The sequence below is a fragment of the Python bivittatus genome, unplaced genomic scaffold, assembly GCF_059951505.1.
Source record: "Python bivittatus isolate LINGU-HERP-01145 unplaced genomic scaffold, Pbiv_v1 ctg000080_np1212, whole genome shotgun sequence".
NCBI classification, from domain to species: domain Eukaryota; kingdom Metazoa; phylum Chordata; class Lepidosauria; order Squamata; family Pythonidae; genus Python; species Python bivittatus.
In genome coordinates, this window is record NW_028277035.1 from 42,169,239 (window position 1) to 42,190,134 (window position 20,896).

Here is a 20,896-nt window from a genome sequence, read left to right on the forward strand (position 1 = left end):
GAAAGACAATCCAGAAATACTAACAATAAATTGTGTGGACTCTGGGGCAAGACATGATGAGCTGCGTGATCTTGAAGAAAGAAGTGATCAGGTGCAATGCAAATCAGGGATCACAGCAAGTGAAGCTGTGCCAACCAAAACTTCTTCACCTTCACTACTGATTAGGCAAGAGCTGTTTCATGTGAAATGTTGGGCTACCATTGAAGGAGAAGCATGTGCCTCAAATGGCTACACAAGTACAACAATGGTCTGTGCAACCACTGGATTTTTTTCTCCTTGGAAGCTGTGAGAGAAACAGCTCTTGGTGCTGTCAGTCAAAAGGCATTGTGAACTATTCTGTCTTCCCCTCTTAATAGATTTCCTCTGATGTGGGGATAAAAAAAAGACTGGGAAATGTGAGAAGATTGGTATTATATGGAAAATGATATTATTTGTAAAATTCTGCAACCAAATCTGGGTGATTCCATGTGAAAAAAGCTTGCCTGGTTTAGAAATATATGTTAAGAATAGTAATTTGGTAGGTTGTGCCATTTATTGTTTGTAAATTGCTTTGAGAGGAATGAATGTGCTGAAAGAGATCCATCCATCCATCCATCCATCCATCCATCCATCCATCCATCCATCCATCCATCCAGGAACTGTTGCCTTGCTGTTTAAATATCAGGGAATGTGAAACTGTTGATCTCTTTCACTCTGTTAACTGAATCTATACACATAATGGGCACACACACATATTTTAAACTCTACAATATCCTGTATATCTCTTTCAAGGTGCGCAACTTCTGTTTTTAGTGAAAAATGAGAAGAATTTCTCGCACCCACTAATACTTAACCAGCAAGGAAGCACTGAGGTTCAGTGAATAGAATAGAAGCAGAAATGTCTTATGATAATAAAATGTTCATAAAGGTTGCTGAAGAAATTGTCAAAAAGCAGAAGAACAGGTGTTCTTCAATTTCACCATCATAACACGCCTTTGAAGAAGGTTAAGCCGAGATGATGAATTGGCCCAAGGTCAACTAGTGAGTTTCCACAGCTGAGTGGGGATTTAAACTTAGGTTTATAAAAATTCTGTGTGCAATTCCACACTGCCAGGAAACCAGATATGCTCCTGTACCTTTTCTATGAATGAAGATAATAGACTAATACTCAATGATTACAGCTTAATTAGACCCTTGATTTGGTTTGTTTTCTGACCACAACCAAATGCCCACTTTTAATACAAATGTTAGGAGGAGAACAATAGATATGATGCATTGGTTTGCTAGTTATCATTTTGTACACAACCAGCCTTCTGCGGGTATTACCAAGTAGTTCAACAACACTTTGAAAGTGCAACCAGTTTGCTGATGTGTGATGGGAAATGAAATTCTGAACACCTATTTAGCTGGAAAGTGAGCTTAGCTGGATACATGCATATTAGGGCAGAGAAGTCTTTTTCCTTGTTCATTTTTCTTGCTTGGAGGAAAACCATTCTCACAGTAAACAAGACATCTAATTTGTTACCCATAAACAGGAAAGACATGTGGACATAGTAGCCTAATTTGTATTGAAGTGATTTATGGCTGGTGTGCAGAATTGCAGCTTTTGATCATGTGGAAAGTCTCTTGTTTTCCAAAACAATCTTAAGTAGGATGGCAATATAGACTTGCACCTTAACATTATAAATTGAAAAAGAGGAAGGAATACACTTACTGAATGTGGATCCCTTCTCCCAGGGAAGCATCAGTCTCAGCTATTGATGCCTGCCTTTTGCACTACTCTCCAGTAAACTATTTGCAAATCAAGCTGGCATGTGCATGTTCAGCCTGAAACAGGACACCTCTACACAAAAGGCAAAGATAACACATTGCTATGCCTCTTTCTATGTTTTAGTTTAGGTCACGCCTATTTTCATGGTAATACACAAAATAATTTGAGCACTTGCTAAGCCGCCAAGCCATCATTCCACTATTGCAATGAAAAGACCATATGACATAAGAGCTGGGAGAGATGTGACAATGAGAAAATACTTGATGACAAGTTTTGCAGAGCAGCAGTGATGCAACGCAAACAGACCCTCCCCCCATCTCTGTTGTAATTTTACAGAGATTGCTGCTGGGCCAAAAATAATTGACCCATCCCCAAATGGACATTATGAGATCAGACAGGTTCTGAAACTGATACAAAGATCCTGCATGGAAATGATCTAAAAGCCATTAGGAGAGGAAAAGTTTTATGCTGCTCCATGCTAAATTTATTTATTTATTTATTATTAAATCAATTTATATAGCTGCCCATCTCACCACAGGCAATTCTGGGCAGCATACAACAAAGCTAAAAACAGTAAAATACATTAAAAATATAAAAAGCGAAATAAAACAGAGAATAAAAGGAAGCCAAAAATAAGGGAGCCACCTCACTAATTCCCCCATCCCCTGGGGTCCCCAGGCCTGCTGGCTTAAGGGACCTCTGGAAGCTCAACAATGATGATGCCAACCTCACCTCAGGGGGGAGGAGATTCCACAGTGCATGTGGCACAGCAGAAAAGGCCTGCTGCCTGGAGCCTGCCAGATGTAGCTCCCTAGGTGACGGAACCCGTGACATGCCCTCTGTGCTGGATCTGGTAGGACTGGCATATGAAATTGGAGAGAGGCGGTCCCTCAGATTGCCTGGCCCCATGCCATGAAGGGCTTTAAAGGTCAACACCAGCACCTTGAATTGGACCCGGGAACAAACTGGTAACCAATGCAGCTCACAAAGCAGAGGTGTAACGTGTGCTCTACTAGAAACACACATAACTGTTCACACTGCTGCATTTCGCACCAGCCGAAGTTTCCAGATACTCTTCAAGGGCAGCCCCATGTAGAGCACATTGCAGTAATCTAACCAGAAGGTGACCAGGGCATGAGTGACCGTGAGTAGGTCCTTCTGATCTAGGAATGGATGCATATATATGTTCTTATACATGATGATGATGTCCATCTAAACTGGCCTAGAGAACCAGACAGCTGTATCGTGATAAACAATGCATTCTTTATGGTATTCCAACTTAAGAAGAGCCAAATTAATCCATAGATCAACACAGTGGGGCTGTGGATTCATACAGCTCCTGTTTCCCCATGCGGGGAGAGCGCATCAAAGCCTGTTATACCAGACCACTAAGCCTGAATCTTGCTAGGTCTCAGATGTGCTGGCTGTCTTTGTACAATGCAGTGGCATATAAACTTTCTCACTCTATCACCTGCAGTAAGGAGTAGTACAATCCAATATGAGTTGTATGTATTGATTCTGCTGATTAACATTTGCACCTGATATTGTTGCTATTTTAATAAATGAAAAATAAACAAATGAATGACCATATTCCTGTAGGATGGGGGCTGTGCTTAACTGGTGAGAATGTATTCATTGACTTCAGCTGCTTGTCTTGGGCTGCCTGCCAGCCTGCTGAAAGCCAAGAGGAAGCTGCAGGGATGGATGGATGAAGTAAGGCTCGCACATGGCCCTCACCCACAGAACGATGCTTCCTTCTTTGGCCTGCCACCTGCCCATCCGCTGCTCTGTCATAGAGCAGTTGAACCCAGAACCACAAATGAGTTGTGGTTGTGGCTGTGCTTTTGCTGTATTCACAGCTTCAGCCTGACTGGGTACCTGGGCCAGGCAAAAGCATTCCTCAGCTACTCTCTTTGATCTGCCTCCTTGTCCAGGGTGGCAATGCAGTTCTGAACCATGAACATGTTAGCCACTCTAACCTGAGGATGGAGAGTGGGTCTGGCGAGGGTGGTTCACCTCTGAGCCTTCAACTCCTTCCCTCTCCTCTGCCCAGTGATTCCCTATTAGTGCTGTTGTGATCTGATGATACAGATCATTAATTTGTATATTAAATGCCCATTAAAATAATTCTATATTATGATTTGGATGCTCTATACCACCACGGTACAGTTTTCTTAAATCTGAATTTTAGCACCTGGCTGCTTCCCATAGCACAAAGGCATGATGTAATCCTGCATTAGTAACATGACTAACAAGGGTGTTTTTATTTCACTTAGTTGTTACTCCCCACCCCCTGTGTACTCTGAACCTTAAAGCACCTTATATAGTAACACCCAGACCTGGCTATCTACTTAGAACAAATAGCACCTTGTCAAAGAAATCAAGTCCTAAACACAATCCAGGCCACAGAATATCTGGGAAGAAAACAGGTGGTTTGTTAGACAAGGTCATCCAAAGAAAGTCATATTTCAGCTCTAGAAAGAGATTGCCTTAAAGTATTTCTACTCCTTAGAAGGACTTATTCTAGTTAGTTCTGTTTCTCAAACACTGTTTTGCTTGGGCATTAATTTAGCTTAATTAATCTAATCCTAGGATTAGATGGTGGCACAGAAGGGGAGCTCTTTCATCTGAACGGAGTAGGTCTGGTGTAGGGCTGCTATATCTGGGCCACAGAAAGCTGAGGAACCACTAGATGGAAGCAAAGTATCTTTTTAGCTCCAATCTAGTGGTTGACTGGATTTTTGCAGCCCAGGTAATGGTAGCCTTCATCTGAGACCTTTCTTAAGGTAGCTGGTTTTTCTTTTCGGGATTTCTGGAAATACCTTGCTACTCATTGTTGCCTACACTGGAGGAGATTAGGTTTACCCTCAAAGAGGTTTAAATGGCACAGAAAAGCAAATCCACTTTTCATCATGACTCCTTCACCTATGAACCTCCTCTTCTGGAATTATAAGAGTTATTATTTAGGAGCACAACCTTTGTCATATGTGCAATTCCGATTTAAATATAAATCCAATCAGATGGTATAGACTTTGGATGGGCTGATCCTGAACCACTGAGTCATAGTTCATATCAAATTATATAGTTTCATAGCTTACAAGACATCTCTTTTCAGTTATGATTCTATTTACCCTTGGCTGGGAATAATCTCCCTGGAATATCATATGCCTTAAATCTGTCTCAAGATGTATGAGATTGACTAGTTTATTGCTCCAACTGACTGGAAGAATCTGGAAGGTTTCAATGTCTTGTCTCCTAGTGAGCTGTTGCGTTCCCAGTCCAAAAAATGTTCTGCAGTCTTTTTCACAGACTTCTGTGGAATCATTTTTATTGTCAAACTTCCAGGAGTCAGAAATTTTGATGATCCATTTCAAATTACTCTGACATCTACCCCATAACTTGTTTTACTTTCTGTCCATTCCTGGCCTTGAATGTTCTTCCTTACACCGGAAGTTTCTTGCCACCTCTTGACTGTAGGGTAGGTAATTTCTTTCCCTTCAGTTCAGCTCTCCTTTAACAAGTTCTGCTTGAAATACAGGTGAAACTCGAAAAATTAGAATATCGTGTAAATGTTCATTTATGTCAGTAAGGCAACTCAAAAGGTGAAACCAATATTTGAGATAGACGCATTACATGCAAAGCGAGATATGTCAAGCCTTACTTTGGTATAATTGTGATGCTTATGGCGTACAGCTTATGAAAACCCCAAATTCACAATCTCAGAAAATTAGAATAGTGTGAAAAGGTTCAATATTCTAGGTTCAAAGTGTCCCACTCTAATCAGCTAATGAATCTATAACACCTGCAAAGGGTTCCTGAGCCTTTAAATGGTCTCTCAGGCTGGTTCAGTAGGAATCACAAGCATGGGAAAGACTGCTGGCTTGACAGTTGTGCAGAAAACCATCATTCACATCCTCCATAAGGAGGGAAAGCCCCAAAAGGTAATTGCAAAAGAAGTTGGATGTTCTCAAAGTGCTGTATCAAAGCACATCACTAGAAGGTTATGTGGAAGGGAAAAGTGTGGTAGAAAAAGGTGCACAAGCAGCAGGGATGACCGCAGCCTGGAGAGGATTGTCAGGAAAAGGCCATTCAAAAGTGTTGGGGACTTTCACAAGGAGTGGACTGAGGCTGGAGTTAGTGCATCAAGAGCCACCACACACAGACGGATCCTGGACATGGGCTTCAAATGTTGTATTCCTCTTGTCAAGCCGCTCCTGAACAACAAACATCAGAAGCATCTTACTTGGGCTACAGAAAAAAAGAACTGGTCTGTTGGCCAGTGGTCCAAAGTCCTCTTTTCTGATGAGAGCAACTTTTGCATCTCATTTGGGAACCAAGGACCCAGAGTCTGGAGGAAGAATGGAGAGGCACACAATGCACGATGCTTGAAGTCCAGTGTGAAGTTTCCACAGTCTGTGTTGATTTGGGGAGCCATGTCATCTGCTGGTGTTGGCCCACTGTGCTTCATTAAGTCCAGGGTCAACGCAGCCGTCTACCAGGAGATTTTGGAGCACTTCATGCTTCCTTCCGCAGACGAGCTTTATGGGGATGCTGACTTCATTTTCCAGCAGGACTTGGCACCTGCCCACACTGCCAAAAGTACCAAAACCTGGTTCAGTGACCATGGGATTACTGTGCTTGATTGGCCAGCAAACTCACCTGACCTGAACCCCATAGAGAATCTATGGGGCATTGCCAAGAGAAAGATGAGGGACATGAGACTGAACAATGCAGCGGAGCTGAAGGCCGCTATTGAAGCATCCTGGTCTTCCATAACACCTCAGCAGTGCCACAGGCTGATAGCGTCCATGCCATGCCGCATTGCGGCAGTCATTGCTGCAAAAGGGGCCCAAACCAAGTACTAAGTACATATGCATGCTTCTACTTTGCAGAGGTCCGATATTGTTCTATTTCCAATCCTTGTGTTATTGATGTCATGTAATATTCTAATTTTCTGAGATTGTGAATTTGGGGTTTTCATAAGCTGTACGCCATAAGCATCACAATTATACCAACGTAAGGCTTGACATACCTCGCTTTGCATGTAATGCATCTATCTCATATATTGGTTTCACCTTTTGAGTTGCCTTACTGACATAAATGAACATTTGCATGATATTTTAATTTTTCGAGTTTCACCTGTATGTATGAAAGTTTTCCTAGTTGTCCTTTCTCAGGTACATAGATAAACTTTTAGTGAAGTAACAGAAGCTGTGCAGCTGTTCATTTGCTCCTTGAGTGTTTTATTTCCTATTAATTTTAAACTGGACCTTCCTCATTGTTTCTTTTTACATGAGTGGAAGAGACATGTTGAAGACAGCTACTGCCATCAAATGAACTTCTGGCCTTAGAATCATTTTATGGCTTAGGTGCCAAGTAATGAGATGTTTTTAAAAATGTTCCAAATCTAATAAAATGTTAAGCAAATTATATCATCAGCACAATAATGTGATGTGACTCTTGCTGTGTCTGGTTGCTGCTGATTGAATAACATTAAATGTTTCCCATGAGAGGAAAACCTTTGAAATGGAGCATCATAGGAAGACGAGTTCAGGCTGTTAACCTCAGTCCATCTGTGCCAAACTCAGACTGATGTTCTAAATATTTATTTATTTATTTACATGTATTGGCCACCCAACTCCAGTGGACTCTGGATCCCACCCACAGTATCAGATAGTGCAGTCCAGCACGAGCTTTACCTCATCACTATGTATATGTTCAGTATCTAAAAGGAGGGGAAGAAAACGGTTGATAAATAAAGGATTGATTCTTTACTATTGTACATAAGTGATATATATGAATGCATCTAAATTGCATGTATATATACATATAGAGAACTCCTATGTGCATATGATATATGATATATACTGAATGCAGAATTTTAAAAAAAAGATCATGCTGCTTATTTCTTTACTAAAACAGACAATTAAAATGTTCCATGTTACAAGAAATACTCAGACAAACTAGAGAAAAAGCAAAGAAAAATGGCATTCTTTATGATGATGTGGTGAGCAAGAGACCAAATGAGTTGGGATGGTAGTTGTTTTTCTAGTGGATGTATATTCTTAATTTTTGTACAGTTCTGCAATATGCCCACATGTTCCGTGGTGCTTTAGTTTAAGCACTCCACGACTCTTCCTGATAAGACAAAAGCAAAATGGGGTGTGAAAATTCAGAAGATGCAAAATTACTCATTATTAGATGAACTAAAAAGAGACAAAGCATAAGTAGGATTGACTCCCAAAGTAAGGTCTCTTGAAGTTGGCAATGAATTCAGCATCTCCTGTTAGCCACTCCACTTAACAAAACATCCCCTTTCTCCAAGTTCCAATGTTCATTTCTGTTAGAAAATCCTGAGTCAGAAGCAGGATGGTACAGAGATCAAATGCAAGAATTTTAAATTGCCTACATGCTGAGAGCAAAGTACAAAATAGCTTTGGGGATCACTTGTTTTTCACTCTCCAAAGCATGAAAGTTATACTCACACAACTGCATTGCAGAACAAACACCTGTTGGCATAGGTGAAACCATCAGAACCACAGTGTGGTTTATACTCCAGAGTACAATGGTTTTGTATCTGACGACTACAAGGAATCTGCAGAAAGCAACAACATATTTTTCAAATCTTTTATCCCTTAGGATTGAGATGATAATAAGTGCTTAATTGTTATACAATGGATTACATAGAAACATGGTTGGTTGGATTTACTTGCTCCGTCAGCAAAATATTCCTTTGTTGAGGGACACGTGTCACTACTTGATAAGGCTGGAGCCTGTATCATTTTGCCAAGCGGTTAAGAGGTCCGTAACAACTTAGGTAGAGGTGTATACTTGAATCTCATTAAACTGAATTTCATTAATAGTAAGTTAGGTAGCTGTGTATGTGCTCTCATTCTTCCAGACACAATAAATGGTCCTTCACAACTGGCTAGACTGAAGCCAATCAGACAGATAGCTGAGTTTTACTCTAAATCAGAGGTGGAAACCAGAAGCCTACAACTCCCATCCTCCCTCACCATTGGCTATGCTGGCTGGGGCAGCTGGCAGTTGTAGCCCATCCAATAATGCCTGAAGGCCTCAGATCCATCACTTCTAACATAAATAATATATAAAACTGAATCCAGACCTAATCATACTTTAAGCATAGAAGGTCTTAGGTCAGCCATTATTATCTTGTTCTACCAATTGCAAAAGAACTAAAGTTAAACTAACATAGGCTGGATCCAAGCCATATTTAAGACAATACAAGGTAGCCAAAATTAGATACTTATCCTTGGGCAACAAACCTCATCCCCAAACTCACAGTAATAATAGTGACTTTATTTTCTGCTTAAATCTTAATAATGTGGGAGCAAGGAAACTCTCCTGTGGAATATCATTAAAGAGATAATTGAGAAGGCTCTAAGGTCCTATCCTTGTATAGACAGTTTTCATACGAAGAATGTAAAGCAGGGATTTAAGACATAGCCAGATTATGGGACAGATTCATCTGAGACAAAGCAATGCTTCTCATTTCCTCAGTCCATTAACTTATTCCAGTAAAGTTGGCACAAAACTGGAATAGTCTAAACCAGCATTTTTCAATCTTGGCAACTTTAAAATGAGTGGACTTCAACTCCTAGAATTCCCCAGCCAGCATGGGAGTTCTGAGAATTGAGGTCCACTCATCTTAAAGTTGCCAAGATTGAGGAACACTGATCTAAACCATGCTATCTGCTCCAGTGAAGGTGTAGCAGATGTAAAAGTAATCTCGTGTAGACCTGTAGCTTATATCCACTAGATTTATAAACTCTTTTATCATCGGAGCTCTCAACTTTCAGTAAATAATGAGAGCCTGTTCAGATTGGAAGGTTTGAAATCCTGATCTCAGAACATCCAAAATGAACAAATGTTAAAGGCCTAAGAACAGTGAAGTTATAGCTGGGGTATGCGGGGGGGTGTGCGCATCGAAAGTCGAGATGGTCATTGTGGCCATGTTATTGCAGCCTTGCGCCTCTGTTACATTTTTTCCTCAGTTGTGACCTCCAGGCCGTTCTTTCTTAAAGGCATCCAACAGCCCCTTCATTTCAGCTGCGGATGCCATAAATAGAGCAAAAAATTGTCCAGTCCCTTTTAAAATAATCAAAATTGGCCATCGCCATTTCTGATGGTAGTGAGTGCCATTGTTCAAATATATGTAAGAAGTACTTCCTTTTATTGGGCCTGAATTTAGTTGTAATGGAAGTTCTAATATTGTAGGAAATGGAAAAAAACTTCTCTCCACCCACATATACCGTAATATTTATGATTTTATACACTTGTCTTCTGTTACCTTGTTTTGTGCCAAGCTTAAAAAAACAAAACAAAACCCAAGTACCAGATATTTTGTTCCTGGAGAACTGTGCCACTCTCCTTAATAATGGGATTATTTTCCTCTTACACTTTTCAGATTCATGATTTCCTTTTCCAGTGATCTTACCATAGGTTCATATAAACATGTTACTAATTGGCTGCATTATTTTCAGTCCCCTTTCTAATGCTTCCAAGTATAGAAATTGCAGATTGGGTTGACTCCTTTCTTAATCAGTCACTGCCAACTCAGATTCCACAGACGTGTCTGTGCAGATTAGGGTTCTGCACTCATGTAGATGTGTGTGTGTACATGTATATATCTTTGTACTTGCTTACACTGAACTGTGTTTGCCATTTTGACACCTATTATTTCAGTTTGGAAAGATCTTCTTGAGCTCTTTGCAATCCCTTTTCAATTTTATTACTCTGAACAGCTTGGTATTTTGGATGAATTTTGGTCTTCATGGTTCACCCCTAACTCCAGATTATTTATAAACAAATTGAAGAATGTAGGTGACTCATCTCAGCAGCAGTGATTATCTTCCATGCATCACTCTGGCAGAATAATAATAATTTAGATTTTGAACCATGTTTATTTCTGACTGTGCATTATTTAAGTAGCCAAGCCATTTCTTGGCTTAGAAGCCGAAAACAATTAGAACTAGAGTTTTACATCTGCACCATGTAAATCTGTCACAAATCACATTGCAATTGATTTTCATACCTAGATTTGCTTTTTATTTTTCTTTGCTCTGGAAAAAGCACTAATTGTAATTTTCAACTACAATCATATGGATTTAATAATGTATTAAAAAGACACAGCTGAACTTACCTTTTCTTCATTTGCTTCAGTAACAAAATCTAGAACCAAACAGCAGTAGTATAAAAGCATTAAATTCAAAGCTGATGTTGAAAAATAGTTGACTGGAGAACATTTCTTTGATTATATAAACAATCATGCATTTTATTTCACTTCCCCTTTATTTTCTCAAAAGGAACCTACATCCAGATACCACTATATGTACATTATTTTCAATATCACTGAATAACATTTGCAACAAAAATGATCAATTAAGTTGAGAACTTAATGTAAACAAATATTTTTTCTTCAGAATGTATTCAAAATCCATGTTTTTAAGGTCTTCAAGCTTCCTTCCCTAGATATCTGAAACTTCATGCAAGTTTTGAAACTTCATGCAACTTTGCATCCTGACAGCAGCCATTAATAAAGTGCACATCATGATGTTAGCATATGAAAGCTTTTTGCCCATAGATTTACCTCATTATCTGGAGATATTCCTATGTCAGCAACTAGCAATGTGTGAGTCTTCATGCAAGAGGATAAATTCCACTTGGTACACTTTGGAATTCATTATCATCCTTCCCCTGAATCCCTGAACCACAGAACTGTTTCTGATGCAGAGGCTTTTAGAATGCCTGCAGGCTAATGTGTTCCTTTCTGAGGAATGCATGATGGAATAAGTCCATTTCCTTTGGAAAGGAATCTTTGCAATTATGACATGGCACTCACCCATATAAAAGAATAGCATCAGGGCCAGGAGCAGAAAGCCTGCTGTCTTCATGATGTTCTTGTTTGCTCCTTCTGAAGTCCCTGCTAGCACTTTCTGATCCCCAGAGTCCACCAGTGGAGGAGGGGTCTAATCGCTACCCTATGTCATTGCTTTATGTGTGGGGTGTGTGCGTATATATATATATATATCTCCACACACCTGCAATACTGTGATGATAATACTTGTTCGAATTAATATTTAGCTATGGAAATATGATACTTCTGCAGTAAATTCCAACAGCATCAATCTTCCTTATCTGCACAATGAACAGTTGGCATCTAGCTTGTTTATAGCTAAGATATAAATTAGCTTGTTTTCTTGGACATAAACCACATGACTGGAGATCATTAAAAAGGGATGTGACAGCAAATTCCATATATTAATCCATAGAACATAAGTTTTAAAAATTAAGGAAGCACGTACAATAACATTCTGTGTTCTTTAAAGCTGCTTTCTACGTAGGCTTCTAGGTAAATATGTATTTCAACAATAAAACAATAAACAGAACCTTTCCTTCTCTTCTTATTCTACTCTTGCTGGCAAGCTCAGCTTAGTTCTTGAGGATCAGCCAGTTTTCTGCAGACTGAAAAATGAGACAAGCATTTGGATCTCAGATCCTTAGAATGTGGCAATAGCAGATCATCATGGGATGGAGAGAGGAATCTGAAATCCATCAGGAGGTGTGAGAGGCCACCTGGAAGAGGATTAAATAGGAAAAAGGGAAGTTATTTGGTTATTCAGAGCCAGCCCTGGATGATTGCACAGCAACAGCTGAGAGTTAAAGGGATGAGGCTCAAGTTCCATACTTATTTCCAGTACCCAATGCTTTATTTGCACAAAAATGTTCACAGTCACCCATGCCTTAGACACCTCCCATTTGGATTACTGCAATGCACTCTACATGGGGTTGCCCTTGAAGACCATCCAAAATCTGCAACTGGTCCAGAATGCAATAGCATGTACAGTTTTGAGTACCCTGCAGCTGGGACGGCTGGAACTCCAAGGACCGGTCGTAACCACCATTTGTTCAGCGCCGTCATAACTTTGAACGGTTGCTGAACAAATGATCATAAGTTGAGGACTACCTATAGTGTAACACTACTGCTGTGTGAGCTGTACTGGTTTCTGATTGCTTTCTGGATGCAATTCAAGGTGCTGGTTATCACCTTTAAAGCCCTACATGGCACAGGGCCAGGTTACTTGTGGGACCCCCTCTCCCTAAGGCAGTGTTGTCCAAACTTGGCCACTTTAAGATGAGTGGACTTCAACTCCCAGAATTCCCCAGCCAGCCATACATTGGCAGGTGGAGTGCTGGCTGGGGAATTCTGGGAGTTGAAGTCCACTCATCTTAAAGTGGCCAAGTTTGGACAACACTGCCCTAAGGGCATTGGCCCATCCTAACTAGGTTAGACAGGGTGGGCACACTCCAGGTCTCTTTCCTTAAATGTTGCCATCTGATGGGACCTCAGAGGCATACCTTCTAAGTGGCCCCCCCAGCCCTTTGGAAGAGCCTCCCACCTGAGATCTGAGGGATCCCCACCCTTTTAGCCTTCCAGAGGGTTGTGAAGACCTGGCTCTTCCTCCAAGCATTGAGCTACGATGGGGGTTTAGCTGGAGGCTGTTTGGTCTGGCACCTGGGGGGAACGGTAATTTTCTTTTTAACCATGTTTTTATGGATTGTTGTGAGCCACCTAGAGTCATTGTATGAGATAGGCAGCCATATAACTCCTGTAAGCAAGCAAGCAAGTAAATATTCAGAAGACAGCTCCAACAGAAAATGAAAAGAAACCAAACATTTATATAATGTTGGATCTAAAATTGGGCATTGAAGAGCACTCTCTTCTACAAGATAAATCATAATACAATAACTGTCTTTTAATCTCATATAACAATTATATTCACAGATCTGAGATGTTGCATTTCAAGGAAGCTGAGTCCAGATCCTAGGCAGACTCCTGAAGGCTATCCTAGATGTAAGGGAGGTACAGCTTGTATGGCCTAAAGATGTTTGCCTCTTTGTATGATTTGCACCCCAAATCCTACACATGTATGTCTAGGATATGAATCTTATTCAACCTATTCTGTGCACAGAACAAAATATTTTTTAAAAAATGTTTGTGCACACCCCTAGTCATATTTGTATCTTTGTACTGTGGTGCTGCATAATTGTTAAGTGTCCTTCTTTGATGAAAGATGTAACCCCTGCTGTGACAATGGTTTCCGCTGGATCCCATGTGAAAATGATAAGGGGAAATGAGGATGCATGCCTTAGATCAGTGTTTCTCAACCTTGGCAACTTTAAGATGCCTGGACTTCAACTCCCAGAATTCCCCAGCCAGCACTCCGCCTGCCAATGTATCTCCTATATGTGGAGATTTTCTAAAAGTGAAGATTCAATGTTATAAATGAAATGTGTCTTTTTGTAAAGAATTATTTTGTCTGCACTAATAGAACTCGGGGATATGCCTTGAATATTAATTTCGTGAGGAAGAAAGATAATTTTCTCTCCGTCCTCTTCCACCAAGCTGCTCATCATTTAACAATCTTATTTTGTCTACAGATTCTGAGATTCCTACTGCCAGTGGCTGCAGAGTTCTAGATTGGGGAAGTGTTGTGGTCCTGGGATCATATTCTATGCACATTAGAGAAGTGGCCTTGCTTCAGTACACAATGTTTTGATATGGCTGATGCAATCATATTGGTGCAGTCCATTTTACAACCGTGTGAATCACAGAAAGATCGTGATAACGCAAAAAAAGGGAAGAGAAAGCATGATAAAGTCCAAAGCCCTTGTAATACCAACAATATCCACTAGATGGCCACCGTGAAATATTTTTCCTACATAGAGGAGCACAGACAAGGGAAATGGCTGCATCTCTCTGCTCATTACTTTAAGTGATATTTAAGTAGAGCAGGCGAAAACGTTATTGCCATAAAGCATTGCCATGATGTATATATAAAGTACATTTCTGCACTTTTATGAACAGGTTTATGAAGCTCAGCTGTGTGTCTCTTAGTTTCCGGTTTGAATCACAAATGACAGCGTTGACTGCAAACTAAAACATCTAAAGCAGTGTTTCTCAACCTTGGCAACTTTAAGCTATGTGGACTTCAACTCCCAGAATTCCCCAGCCAGCCAAGCTGGCTGGGGAATTCTGGGAGTTGAAGTCCACATAGCTAAGGTTGAGAAACACTGATCTAAAGGAAGCAATATGGCCATTTATCAGATGAGCCAACTGTGGAAGTTCTGATGAATAGAATGGAATTGTGAATTGTTCTGGATTGAATGCATGTGTGTGTATGGAGGGGTGAGGGGGAAGATACATTTGCTCCACCTTTTTTTATATATGCATTGACCACACAAATACCAGAGCAGCTGGTTGGGGAATTCTGGGAGTTGAAGTCCACACATCTTCACGTTCCCAAGGTTGAGAAACACTATCCCAGAGGGTCAGGGTTTGGATCACGAGGCTGTGCCCACCATCTCCCCTGCGGTCACTGCTGCATCTGGGCCTATGCTCAAACACCTGCTTGTGTACCCAGTTTGAAAACCTTTTTCTGCTCTGTTGTAGCTTTCAAGGGCCAGCCAATGGAGTTCTCACATCTTTTTGGTTTGGATGTTTCCTGGTTGGAATAAGTTTGTTTTCTGGACTGCTGGGTCCCACTGTGGGAAAGCACCTTCTGTGCCTGGGGAAGATAAGCTTTTGCTTCCCTTCTGTCTGGTCTTGGACTGTCGATTAGTTTTGATTGATTGCCCGACTTCACATCTCAGACCGGTTGGGGGGGGGGACTGCCTCTGTTTTATTGGCAGCTGAGCCGTGGTGACCCTGGGGAAACGCTCAAATGGGAGGGGCTAGAAGGAGCACAGGTGTTTGCAATCCCCTTGAGTAGCCTGTCCTTCCACAGTGAGGTATCATCAGTATGCTAAGTGAGCATCTCTGCCCTCAGCCATCCTGGTGAAGCTGTCAAGGTTCTTTCCCAGTGCCTGGAGGCTGTGGGGCCTGGATGGGAAGAACAGGCTTCGGCTCAACCCTGCCATGGGTTTTGGGTTCCTTGGGTCCCAGAATTGAAGAGTTTCCATCCTTGACTCTGAATGGGGTGGCACTACCCATTCAGAGTCAGTATGCAATTTGGGGGTCTTCCTGCACTCATAGGCCAGGGGTCTTTGCACAACATCTTATGCGTCTATTCTGCCCTTTCCTGGATCAGGAGGCCTTACTCACGATCACTCATGTCTTAGTCACCTCCCAATTAGATTATTGCAATAATCTAACTGGCCTTTGAAGACCACCCAGAAGCTATAATTGGTCCAGAATGCAGCAGCGTGGGAAATTATGGGGGCTTCTCGATATGCCCAGGTGATACCACTGCTCTGCAAGCTGCATGGGCTCTCAGTTGGCTTCAAGGTGCTGATTGTCACCTTTAAAGCAATTCTTGGCATAGGATTGAGTCACCTGAGGGACTGCCTTCTCCTCAGTTGTAGAGAATCAGGGAAATTGCTATTATATAAACAAAGTGGGCTGAAACATGCCTTAAGTTCTGGGAAACAAGATAGTACAGGTAGTGCTCACTTAGCAACCATTCTTTCAGTGACTGTTCGAAGTTACAATGGTGCTAAGTGAGGAGACTTACAATGGGTCCCTGAAGTTACAGCTGTTGCAGCATCCCTGTGGTCACATGATCATGATTTGGGCACTTGGCAACCAGTGCACAATAATTATGGTCGCAGCATCCCACAATCACATGATCGCGATTTGCAACCTTCGCTGCCAGCTTCCAACAAGCAAAATCAATGACAAAGCTTGCAGGAAGTCAAAAGTTGGGGTCACATGACATTGTGTTTAACGACCATGTGGGATTTGCTTAACGACTGCAGCTGGAATTGCCAGAACTGCCATCATTGGTGATTTTTCGCTTTATGGCCACATCACTTAGTGATGGAGTTCCCAGTCCCAATTATAGTCGTTAACTGAGGACAACAAGTATTCAGGAGAGACCCAGGCATGCTTCTCCCTAATTCATTGGATAAAAGAGGGAGGGGAGTAAAGCACAATCAGGATTGCAAGATTCTGTTACTGTTGCCTGTCTCAATAAAGTATACTCCTAGTCTTCCTGTGGAGTCTGTTTCCTGATTTAGTCTATCCTGAAGGGCTGATAACAGGGTATCTGCCCACCCACACACTGTGATAGGGAGGGCCCAGTCTGAGTCCCTTGACTGGGAGCCAGGAGGTGGGCCTTCTCAGTGGCAGCCCCTATTTATGGAACAGCCTTCTTCCCAATTTAAGTTGGCCCCATCCCTGTGGGTCTTTAGAAAGGCTGTCAAGAACTGGCTGTTTCCCTTGGCCTTTGAGCCATGATGTGTTGGAGCCCCAATTAGATGATGGTGTTATTTTTGTTTTATTGTTATACCGTCTGCAGGTTTGTGTACCATGCTTTTATTTATTTCTGTTTGCTAGTTTTTGTTGAATTCTGGTAAGCCCCCCAGAGTTACCTTGGTTGAATTGGGTGGCCATATAAATGTTATCAATCAATCAATCAATCAATCAATCAATCAATCAATCAATATCTAGGGATGTGCAAAATGTTTCTGCCATGACACATTCCAAGCCTAAAATGGCTATTTTGAGTATTCTGAGGGTGAAACAAAATACATGTGTTTGAAGAGTGTTCTGAATCTGAAGCAAAATGTGGCTGCTTTGAGATGGATGGCTTTGAGTGAGGGACATGCAAAACATTTCTTCCTTGAAATATTCCGACCTCAAAATGTCGATTTGAGGGTTCCAAGCATGACACAAAACACACACATATCAAAAATTCTGTATGGAGTATGAAACAAGATACACTAGAACAAACCAAAGTGTGAAACAAAACCCATTTCTTTCAGGGACATCTCTAGGTTTAATACAGCTACACGCCCCAAAGAAACTGCCTACCAATTCAAAAACTTATAGAATAAATATAGAAAGTTGTGGTCCTGCCCACATGCGTGATTGAGTCTTGCGCATTATGAGCCATTCCCTCGCCCACAGGAAACCTCAACCCCACCCCCAACCTATGATAAGGGAGAACCTGGGAATGTTGGGGTGATTTGCTGATATCTGAGCAAATCTGTTATGAAACACAAACCCTGTTTAGGTTTTGTGCTTTAAACGCACCTTTTTGGGAAATTTAAATAAAAGAATCACACAAAAAATAATTGCCCCCTCGTCCTATGGACTACAGGTTGCCAATAAGAGTTTTACAAAAACTTTTGCTGTAAAAGAGTTGCCTCATTTTTTGTGACATAGCAGTCTAATAAACATAAAGGGATAGAGTTTGTCTGCAAAAGAAAGTCAGAAGCAGTCAGGATGCATAGTTCATTTTATTGACAAATGAAATTCATTTGGAAGATATTCCCTGGCTAAGCAAACAAAAGTGGAGGGAGGGAGGACCAGGAAAGAGCCATGTTGCTTGGAGGAGTATCTCTTAATCCTCTGGATCTATAATGCATTATTTTTTACATTTTCCATAGTAACTGAATCTTATAACTCCACGACTTCGTCTACGGAGAGAAAGACATAGCACAGAATCTGAAAATCCAGAAGGTACAAGCTTTTTTACAGTTACAAACCCAAAATATTTTACAGGACTAGAATTTAAATGAAGGGTTTTCTGTAATTAGCAGAATTAACCCTTGCCTCATCTTGGCTGGCTGTGGTATCGCAACAGAGAACAGCCCCTCCTTTCTTTGGGGTTCATTGACTTCAGAACATTCTTTGTAAACTTACCTGGAATAAATGCAGACTGCAACAAATTCAGGCCTCCCTGCAAAGAAGTCTACTCAAGTTGCTCATTTTGATTTCATGAGTGAAACCCATACTTACACATGTGCATTGCAGAAATGGCAACTGTTGGCATAGGTTTTGCCATTGGAAGCACAATGGGGCTCATACTCCTTGGTGCATGCTAATCTGGGAAAACCACTGCAATCAATCTTCAGAGAGAACAACACATATTTTAATGTCTTCCCCCAGTTAGTCTCAGGCTACAGAATATCTTGTATTAGTCCAAACCTAATGATGTAAAACAATGTTTTCTGATTTGGGAAACTTCCATATGTGTAGACTTGAACTTCCAGAAATCTCTGCAATGGCCATGCTGGCTGGGGAATTCTGGGAGTTGAAGCCCACACATCTTAAAGTTGAGAGGGTTGAGAAACACTGCTCCAGAATATAATAACTAGGGCTAAGACAAAAAACTAAATTTGATTTGGCTTTATTTGCATTTAAAATAATTTTAAAAATGCTGTTAATACGATTACTGTATAAAACAAGTGAAAGACAGTCCAGTCTAGAACTACTGCATGTCAAAAGAGAAACTTAATTTTTCTCCTAGAACCTTTACTGTATTTAGTAATATTCACTCCTTACATTTAGGGATAGGGCTTAAAAGACAACATCGCTTTCAATGGTGATTAGTTTCAAAGACCCCAAATGTGCCAAGTATGTTGCTAAATATTATTTGAGACAGAGTCCTGGCTCATTGTGGCCATAAAATTTTAATTAGGCAGCCTTGACATAAAGGGGTATCATTCTCGGGGCCATCCATCTGGAGGACTGCAATACCTTACTTGAGGTCACTTTTATCAGTACTGTCATGGAAAGAGACAATTGGGCAGTGAGCGGATGATACATCAGCAGCGTCCCAATCCTGTTTTGAGTTTTTGGCATCTATATTTGAAAGGCATTGTTGGATGTCTCCCCTGACAGAATAATGGAACTCTTGTAGTAGAGACTTATTTTTGGCTCTCCTTTCACATCAAGCTCAACTTTGCAAAAGGTAGCATCTTTTTGTCATCTCCTTTAATAATCCATACTAATGTATTATGCTCTCTGTGAGATCAGAGAGAATACGTCTTTCACCGTGTATTTTCCAATTGTTACTAGGAGGAGGCAGAAGACATCTACCTAATTTACTATTCAATTCCCTAATTACATCTCCCATTATACTGGAAGGTCTACTTCCTTGAATGTAGCCTCACTGTTTGTTTGTTTTTTTCTTGTAACATGAATCATAAATTTACCTTTGCATCCTTAAAACTAGTTTTTTTTTTAAAAAGTCCACATAGTCCACATAAATTTCATCTCAGACATTGTTTTTTTATTGCTATTTGTCCTCCCCCCCCCACATCCCACCGCAAAACCATTGCATATCTAAATCCTCAACTGTGTTCATTAGGGTTCATTGTATACTGAAAACAAAAACAAGATTGACTCTTACTGGCATTGGTTCTTCTTCAATGGCAGCATCTAAAAACAAATGATCAAACCCATAAACAATATAAAATAAAACCATATGTTGAATAACGGTCAACAAAATAATTTTTTTCACTGTGAAAAGAGTATTTTACCTTACACATCTGTCTCAAGTGCACATATATTCAGATATTGCAAAAATGCAAATTAATGTAATGTATCACTGAATAATAGTTGAGATAAACATGATCAAATTAAATATCGATTGCTTTCAGCAGCTGACAATGCAAAAACAAAAATAAGCAAACATAAAACAGCTTGGGGGGACCTAAATCCATAACCCTTTTATTGAAATACAATCTCAGGTTAAGTATGATGGGTAGTTAGGTTTTAGTTGAGAAAAGCAGGTTTCCAGGTTTTGATTGACCATCAGAAATGGTAGTGGTTCCTGGGGCTTTAACATTTGAAAGTTGCCCAATCTTTGGACTTCAGTACCTGTGCAGTGCTCGAGTTTTATGTTCTAAGGCTGTGTTTCTCAGTCTTTACCATGTGTGGACTGCAACTCCCAGAATTCTGCCAAGGTTGAGAAACACTGTTCTAAAGGTTTGTATCATTGCCACAGAACACCAATTGTAGTTTGTGGTTGGAAGTCCGTCATAAATACAACATTCCTATGAAGTAGCCCTTAAAATGCCCACTTTTGTGAGGCTGAGTGGATAAAGTGGATCTAAGTCTCCAAATGCCATCTACCTGAAAAGGATCCTTTGCAGGATGATGTGTTACATACCTGAGTACAAAAAGAACAGCGTCAGGGTAAAAATCAGACAAAAAGCCACCTTCATGATAGCAGAAGAGGATAATCACACCAGAGCTCTTCCACCAGAATGTCTTCTAGATGTCGCTGACCCAGGTGCTGTTTAAACTTGAGCTGGACGTTTACATATATAAGCATGTCACTGCAACCTGGATTATCAAAAAAGATAGAAATGTTGACATTACAGATAGTTACA

The 20,896-nt window shown here is 40.7% G+C and overlaps 2 protein-coding genes across 2 annotated transcripts; both read right to left on the reverse strand.

The window, feature by feature from the left end:
- Positions 1-7,498: 7,498 nt before the first annotated feature.
- Positions 7,499-11,774, reverse strand: LOC107326643 (ovomucoid-like). The gene is made up of 4 exons (XM_015891066.3): positions 11,613-11,774; positions 10,914-10,942; positions 8,236-8,345; positions 7,499-7,888 (listed from the first exon to the last, which is right to left on the reverse strand). Exons 1-4 carry the CDS (start codon positions 11,662-11,664, stop codon positions 7,816-7,818), a joined length of 264 nt encoding a protein of 87 aa, XP_015746552.1. The 5' UTR covers positions 11,665-11,774; the 3' UTR covers positions 7,499-7,815.
- Positions 11,775-17,994: 6,220 nt separating this feature from the next.
- Positions 17,995-20,816, reverse strand: LOC107326508 (ovomucoid-like). The gene is made up of 4 exons (XM_025175455.2): positions 20,674-20,816; positions 19,912-19,940; positions 18,516-18,625; positions 17,995-18,193 (listed from the first exon to the last, which is right to left on the reverse strand). The coding sequence occupies exons 1-4, from the start codon at positions 20,726-20,728 to the stop codon at positions 18,142-18,144; spliced, it is 246 nt and encodes an 81-aa protein (XP_025031223.1). The 5' UTR covers positions 20,729-20,816; the 3' UTR covers positions 17,995-18,141.
- Between the last annotated feature and the right edge of the window lie 80 nt (positions 20,817-20,896).